Here is an 8,742-nt window from a genome sequence, read left to right on the forward strand (position 1 = left end):
ATCAACCATCATTATTGAAAAGTATCTAAAAGCCTAGAGCAACAGAATTCTCATGGCATTCCAGGCCTTGTTGGGACACGCAACCCCACATGGCAGAAGTGACTCCCCTGCTGGCTAGTTTAAGATTATCCACGGCTTTCCGCTCTGTTGATGTATGTGCACATGTATTTGTGCAGAGGTATTTTCACCATTCAGACCCTGATACTCCGTACATATATCAATGTCGTAATTTTAATTTTTAATGAATCCATTAATGAGAATCAGTCCCATTCTGCCTCTTCTCAAATTATAAAAGTGCTTTCGCCTTGTTGAAGGTGACTCAATCCTTGTTATACATTGAGAGTTGAGGGAATCCTTGTAATTTTGGATCTATCAAGTTGACGATAATCAATTTCTGGATAGTCTATTCATCCTCCCTTTTTTCACACTTCCTACTATTTATTTTTTCCCTTCTTTATCCCAGTCTATAGATATTTGTTTGTATTCATTATTTTGAGATCATCTTTTGTTTTTTTTTTGATGTATGCTTCATTCAAATCAATATCACTTTTCAAAATAATAATAATTCAGGGCATGTAAATAACCTTTGGAAGTCTGTCTCTAAATTTCTAGTATGTGCTTTCCTTTTAAGGCAGGGAATATATTATTTGCAACTATGAGATCTCAAAGAATTGGCAAATGGATTGGGTCTACCTGCGGAACCAACAAGTCGACCCAACCTAGATCTGGCTCCAAACCCAGATTCTGAACCCAATGGGTTTACCTAGTATGATCATTACAATATTTCTATTTTTTCATGACCCAACCTGACTCGATGTTGGATCGAATCTGGGTCCAATTGAACGAGACCCCAGTGGCTACCAGGTCTCACCCTGACCTGACCAAACACATTTACAAGCCTATAACCAATGGAAGTCCTATGATGGCAAGAAATAGTATTGGTCTTGAAAGGATATGATTGAGGGCATAAAAGACAACGTGTGCAAAAAGCAACATAGTGTGGAAGTTTCCGACAAAAACACAAATGTCTAAACAAAGAACACAAATGGTAAGAAACTGATTTTAAGTGGATAGAGAAGGAATAGCCGAAAAGGGAACTTTAGCTTCCCAAATCATAGATGCCGTGATAGAAGGGATCATCGGGCATCTACTACTTGAAGAGAAAGATTAGGGGGTGAAGTTCTTAGACACCTTAGTGAGGACTGGAATTATTATCAGTACAGAGCAGATTCTCTTTGGAAACAGAATTGTAGATGGGACAAGAACATTGCCACAGTTACTTGTTTTACAGTTAAGCATTGAACTTTAGAGGAAGAAATATACATCAAGAGGCAGAGGGAGATAGACAATGAGTGGGCCTGGAGACTAAGTAGAATAAGAAAGGAATGGTGACCAATTGGTCATCGGCTCATTGGTTCTTTATCAACCAGTTTCACTATATATAAGAGGTTTAACTGTTAATTGGGTTAAGTGTTGCTCAAGTTTGGGGATTCAAAGGATATGAGATGCTTACGAGCAAAAACAACAGATAGTAGGAGGAAGTACATTTCAAATGGGTTTGAAGGAGCAAGAGTGATTCAGAAAGAACATCACAGGCATGGAAGGAGCAGCACGTATTTACAACATACGGTTATTTATTGAAAATAAAGAACAAGGAGGGAATGAACTTAGAACCATAGGTCCCTGAAATACAGCTTGCTAGACTAGAGCAACGAACAAAACTCTAAAAAAACAAACTTTTCGATGAATAGCAGAACATAGTGACACCAATGTAGCAAAAATTCATCAACGTGGAACATCAATTTCTCTATTTCATCACTAAATCAATTTCTCGATGAATTACTAAAACATGATAGAACAAGCAATGTGACAAAATTTCAACCAAATTTATTAAAACTGAGAGAAAATTTGATGACTAGTTAATTAGAAAGAGAAACAGAATGTATCAAGAGGAAAAGGAGCTCAAGAGCAACCAATTGTTCAAGCACATTTGTGCTAAAATAATATTGTCGCATACCTCTAAAGAAAAGGTAGAAAGAGCTGAAATGGCCTCCTCAACTGGAACAGCCATTACTTCTGAGAAGTGAAACTATCGAACTTACAGAAACAACATAGACGCTGCCACGGAAAAGGCACTTTTGAAAGTCGAATACGTGTGATCATGAGAAGCCATGGAAACAAGAGAGAGAGTGAAAACCAGACACATTGTAAAGAATAAAGTGAAATCACGGGAAAATGAAGCAGCAATGAAGTTTGTATAAAAATTGCAAGTAAGAGCAAAGCAAAATAGAATTTAATGGGCAAACGTCATAAATGACAAATGTACCTCAAATCATGCCCATGATTTCTCAGATCACAGGAATTAGAGAGAGGACCATGATTTCTCAGATAGCAGGAGAGAGAGAGAGAGATACGCAAGTGATCCAGGACACTTTGGGGAGAAACAAATAGCTGAAGTAATGCGAGAGGGAACCGACAACATCCTGGCACATAAGTAAAACTAGCGAGGGATACGTGGCCGTACTGGTTGTAGGTATACAATTTTGATATTTGTAGGGGGCAATGATCCTATGCTAACGGTTGTGTCATAGTATAATGTAAAGAGGTAGTATCATCGTTACATCGTAACGATTGCTTTTAGAAAATCAGTTTTGTAGTATTTGTATGAGTTCAAAGTTTAGGCCGATCTTTTTATTTCAATGATCAGTCTCAAAAAAAAAAAAAAAATTAAAAAAAAAAAGGTTCAACTTCAACTCTATGGTCAAAATGAGTAATCTTTATAAACGAATCTAAATCATTTATTTTGTAAACTTCAAGATCTCAGTCTTTATAAACTCAAATTATTTTTTTATTTTTTAACATTGTTCATCTAATGATAATAAAGCCATCCAAAAAAATTAGAAATGCAAAAGATCCTTCTAAGGCCTAGATCTAAACACATCACCAAAATGAACAGCTTATATTAATTGGGCTAAAAAAATACTTTCTAAATTGTATTTTCAATTTTTTCTTTTCTTGTGATTGCTCATTAAAATGAAAAAAGTGTATATTTCAAATTTTAGATCAAAAAAATGGCCATAAGATAGTCTTTTAAAGTTGTTGCATCGTACAACAGTTGCATGGAATCATTGCCTATTTCTACTTTTTAAACAAATTTTATTATAAATATAATTTTTCTCAAAAAAAATGTGTGGCTCGATAATCTATTGGGTGCGGTTTGTATAGAGCCAAGGCTTTAAACAATCAAATTAGAGCCCACCTTCAAATAGTATCGAGAAATATGGTTTCAATACTAGAAAGTTTTGTGATAGCCTTAAATTATATTTTCATCTTTAGTTATAAAATTTAAAGCTTCAAAAATAATGTAGATTGAGCAAATCTATGAAAATCTTGAAAATTGACGGTCAAAAAATACGTTACAAGATGCAGAATTGCCAAAACTTGAAATCGATTTTTTTCTCATATCCATGCATCATGAGGTCGAGATGATCAATTTGATGATATTTGAGCATCAAACCTCTTCTAAATAAAGTTTTAAGATATGCTCCAATTTGATTGTTTAGAGCCTAGGCTCTATATAAACTTTTCCCTAATCTATTTTCATCTTTAATTATAAAATCTGAAATAAGGAAACTTCAATATTTATATTCCTGAGCATGATAAATTACTTTCTCAATATAACATTTGTTGTTACTGATAAATATTAGTATGTATTTAAGTTTTTACCAAACAAGTTTATTCTCGAGATACGTGAAATACAAGATTGAAAAAATTATCTTGTCAATATAAATGTTATATTGCTAATATAAATGTATTGCAAGAGCAAGAGTAATGGAGTTGTCCCGTTACGCTAAAAAAAACTTGATATGTAAACTTGTTCAAACAAGTAGCATTGTTCTATCTACAAAGAGATAAAGTGACTTTTCAACTACGTGTGACTGTTCAAGAACCTATAAATTAATATTTGTGCCTCACAAAATCTCCACCATCAAAATGCCACAACATCAGTCAAGATTTGTGTCTCACCAAATCTCGACCATCAAAATGGCGCACCTACTGCAATGACGTGCAACAGAATATCCTATATTCACGCAATGACCCTTCAGGTTCCAAGAAACTAACTGCCACAAGTCCATGCGTGGGCCAGTAATCACACGGTGTCTCTTGAGTTCCAGTAAAGCAATTGTTACACATCTAACCATTGACGCCCTGTATACCAGAATGCCCTTCATCACCAATCCACGGAGAGCGCATTCTATTGAAGACATTGCTAGTATATGTGAAGTACTAAGTGTACCATCAAGCACCATTACGTTTTTTACATCTTCGCACATGCATGATAGCATTTGCATGCTGCATATACACTTTTTCGCCCCTTGACTTTTAAAAAATAAGTGAAGAAGACGTCTATATATTTAAATAAAATTGTTCTCTTCTGCATTTTCAATATGGGATAAATAACCATCACTTCCCTCTCAATGTATAAGATAAAACATCATTTTCAAGGCTCTATATTTTCAAAACACTATAAAACAAAAAGAATATTATTTTGGAATAACATAAGGTACTTATGCAAAGAAAAAATACAACAATCATTGGATGTGAATGGTTTTTGGTGAATAATTTATTAGGAACAAAACTCAAAATAAAAGTACTTTGTAACACACCCAAGCAGTCGGATGTCATATTTGATGGCTAAAGGTAATTATCATCTCCTTGCAATCCCTTGGATCTTCAAAGTGATTCAGACTCACAATACCTTTTTAAAACAATGCAAATTTGTGTCCATGAGCAATGCACAAACCCATGACTCCGGGCCGGGATCGGCCCCTACCCAAGCCGAGTAACTTGGGCCAGGTCCAAGTTACTTAGCCCTAGTCAGGCCGGGTCCAAGTCAAGCCGAAAAGTGTTGAAAAAAAAATACAAAAATTAAAAATTTCCAAAAATAGAAAAATATGTTTAAAGTAAAATTAAACAAAATAATTTAATAAAGTTAAAACAATAGTGAAAAAATAAATTTTGAAAAACACATAATTTGTGATTGGTGGTATTCTAGAAATAATTTGTCGTAACACATAATTTGTCTTGGAGTCTTGGTAGAGGTCTAATCAACATACCCTTGCTCATTTCCTACGCCTCTCAATGTGGAACTTCAGGCACAAGCATTGGAGGCACCCCGCTCTCTCTCTCTCTCTCAAAATCGCATGTGACAATGATTTACACTAAAGAATATGTTTCTTTTAAGGTAAACTAAATAATATCTCTCTCGTATTATATTCCACCAAATTCAAGTCTAAGGAGTTCTAACCGGCATGTAACCATGATGTCACATATTTCATTTTGCAAAGTATGAGTATTAAATTAAAAAAAAGTCCCTTCTCTCTCTCGTATTGTATTCCACAAATTCAAGTCTAAGGAGCTCTAATTGGGCATCTAACCATGATGTCACATATTTTACTCCACAAAATATGAATATTAAGTTTAAAAAAGGGTGCTGTTTGTATAGAGACTAGGCTCTAAACAATCAAATTAGAGCCTAACTTCCGTCTAGAAATGCGGTTTCAATTAGAAATCTTTTTGATAGCCTTAAAATATATTTCATTTTTGTTTATAAATGTAAAACTCAAAAAACAGTGTAGATTGAGAGATATACAAAAACTTGAAAATCTTGAAAATTGACGGTCCAAAAATGCGTTACAAAAAACATTGTTTTCAAAACTTGAAATTCATTTTTTTTCTCATGTCCATGCATCTTGATGTCAAGATGATCAATTTGAGGATATTTGGGCATAAAAACAACCTCTTCTAGTGAAATTTTTTATGTAGTCTCTAATTTGATTGTTTAAAGTCTCGACTCTATATAAACTTTCCCCTTTCAAAATATCCCCTAGGATGAGCAAATTTACCCAAGGCACCTTTGGCTCCATGGGTCAATAAAACAAGTTTTGAATCAAAACCTTGGTTATGTTTTTTTTTTTTTTTTTTTGGGTAGATCAGTGGGGAATACAGGCCCCTACCCATTTTTTTTAGAAATAATTAGCGGTTTTGAAATGCGTTAGTGGGAATGGAAACCTAGACTTGTAACTGAGACTCAAGTGGTGCTATCACCACGACCTCAACCCCATTACAAAAAAATTGAATTACGTAGAAAAAGGGTGAGTTAAAACCTGGTTACTCAAATAGGACTTGTTTGGATAGTTTTGAATGGTACACAAGTTATGCAAAACTCATGTTTGGATCATTTTTATATAACCTGAATGCTATTGCACACATAGACAGAACATATCAAACTTAAAATTTTGACATAGGTTCTCTCTCTAAAAATTAGAGATTGTGTCTCTCTCTAAAAAATTAAAATTTCATATTTTTCTCTCCAAAAATTTTGAGTCAATTTCTCTTTCTAAAAATTTGAAAATTCAGATAGTTGACAATTTCTTCCTCCAAAAATTTTGAGATAGTTTCTATCTCTAAAAAATTTGGGCAGTTCTCTATCTAAAATTTGATATCGTTTCTCTCACTAAAATTTTAAGATACTTTCCCTCTCTAAAACTTACAATTTGAGATAGTTTCCCTACAAATTTTGAGATAGTTTCTCTCTCTAAAATTTTTTTAGCTAATTTCTCTCTCTAAAATTTGATATAGTTTCACTCTTTAAATTTTAATATACTTTCTCTCTCTAAACCTTAAAATTTGAGATAGTTTCTCTCTTATTTATAAGGATGTTTTGGCATAATTAATTGTATTTACTAAAGTGAGCAGCTCCGATGTGTAAAAATAATATTATCGTCAATTGTACCATATTGTATCCCCTCTTTGATGCTTACACAAAGTCATGTTTCAGATAACCCAACTTTTTTCTTGATTTTGTGTACCCATGTTTTCGCCCTCTTTCTTGGTTACAAAAAACATGATTATGTATCCAAAAAAATTGTCGAACATGTTCTTATGCATATACCTTGAGTGTACAAAACATGATTTTGGATACCTTATGAACCAAATAACCCCTAGTTAATGTAATGCTTGTTTCCAGAGGGAATGCTCTAATGGCCACAACGGAGGACAATAAAATATGGACTGTTGACCGAGGATTTCACTAAGAGAGGTTTGTATAAGTTGTTAATTCTATCCTATAAAAGTAGGATTCACTTAAAAAATCTATTGGAAATTGTTGATTCAAGGTAGGAAAACCTTCTGATTGAATATCTCAATCTCAATACATGTAGATATGAAGTAAGTGTTAGTAAAAATTGATGGAGTGTGGATGAGACCAAACCCGATGTCAGAGAGGAGTGTCGTGAGGCTGGTGATCGTAGAGCCCAGATTTTTTATCCCTTCACCTTTTAGATATAGAGAAAAGAACTGTACGCCTATTTCTTGTTGTTCGCTTCCTCTATTTGGCTTTCCATTTTATAGGGAGAAGAAGGGCCAACCGTTATATTTCTCCAACGGGTCTCTAAGAAAAAAAAAAAGGTTTCCATGGTCTCAGGGATATTCATCCAACGTTCATATGGACGTTGGACCATATGAACGTTGGATATAATTTTTGAATAATTATAATGAAAAAAAAAAGAAAAAAAGGTTTCCCTTAATTGTAGGCTAAGACACGTACGGCCTCATAGCCATACGTGTCAACATCTCCCACTTGGTTATGATGCCCGAGCATAATAAGTCACATGCATGCTCCTACTTGGCTTTCGTGGATATGTCTCTCATAACAAATATCCATTATGAAGATTTTCACGCTAATGCGGATTTGTCACTCATGAAAACTGACTGACTTAAACATTTTTAAGTCTTATTAAGCTAATGTGCTTAGACAGTTGTTCAACACTTAGACCATTTCTTAATGGATTAGCGATCATATTTGATGAGGGCAAGAAACTAACAACTACTTCACCTTTATCAACTACACCCTGTATGTAGTGATATTAGACATTTATATGTCTTCCTTTGGAGCTATTTGCTCAACTTTGAATTAATTTAATTACGGCTTGATTATCACAAAATATTTGGATAGATCCGTTGATTATTTGCAACTTCAAGTCATCTATGAAGCGTTTTATCTAGATGGCAAAAGTACAAGCAGTACTACATGCAATGTATTATGCTTCATGTGTGTACTTAGCTACACACCTTTGTTTTTTGCTAGACCAAGAAATAACTGCCCCTCCAAAGAGGAAAATATATCCTGAGGTGGACTTACTATCGTCAATATACCCAACAAAATCTGCATTTGAATATCTTATAACTTCAAGCTTATCTGTTTGAAAACACAATTTTAGATGCTTTGTTCCCTTAATATACCTTAGAATTCTTTTTATTGTTTTCTAATGAGCTATGCCTATATTGCTCTGATATCTATTAACAAGTCCTACAGCATAACTCAAATCTGGTTTGTACATCTTACTGCATGTACCAAGCTACCAATAGCTTGTGCATAGGGAACGTTAGGCTTTTCTTGTTCTTCTACTGCACAATCCTTCCTAGACAACTTTAATCTCTTTTCAACAAGAGTAAACAATGGTTTACAATTTTCCATTTGAAATCTTTTGAGAACAGAGTCAAGATATATCTCTTGGCTCAAACATGACATTTTTTATTTTCTATCTCTAGTTATTTTTATACTTAGGATATAAGATGTTTCTCTCATATCTTTTATCTTAAACCGAGAAGAAAGTCATGACTTAGTTTTATCATTTACATATAATGAGAGTATTGTGAATTTACTCCCACTCTTCAAGA

General features: G+C 33.9%; 1 protein-coding gene across 6 annotated transcripts in view; it reads right to left on the reverse strand.

Moving 5' to 3' along the window:
- PIR121 (transcription activator) overlaps positions 1-2,461 on the reverse strand; it is a 106,278-nt gene extending 103,817 nt beyond the window's left edge. For 4 of the 6 annotated variants that reach the window (XR_016058945.1, XM_088871275.1, XM_020673576.2 and 1 more), the window contains exons 1-2: positions 2,327-2,461; positions 2,018-2,135 (exon numbers count right to left, since the gene is read on the reverse strand). Coding sequence is in view for 5 of the 6 variants with exons in the window: in XM_088871275.1 (XP_088727401.1) it covers positions 2,018-2,071 (54 nt within the window). In the remaining variant the exon portion in view is untranslated. The remainder of the gene's footprint in view (positions 1-2,017; positions 2,136-2,326) is intronic. The other 2 variants (XM_088871276.1, XM_006854187.4) reach the window with 1 other exon arrangement.
- Positions 2,462-8,742: the final 6,281 nt, after the last annotated feature.

This window comes from Amborella trichopoda, chromosome 7 (assembly GCF_054954075.1).
Source record: "Amborella trichopoda isolate Santa Cruz 75 chromosome 7, AtrichopodaSantaCruz75HAP2 v2.0, whole genome shotgun sequence".
Taxonomy (NCBI): Eukaryota; Viridiplantae; Streptophyta; class Magnoliopsida; order Amborellales; family Amborellaceae; genus Amborella; species Amborella trichopoda.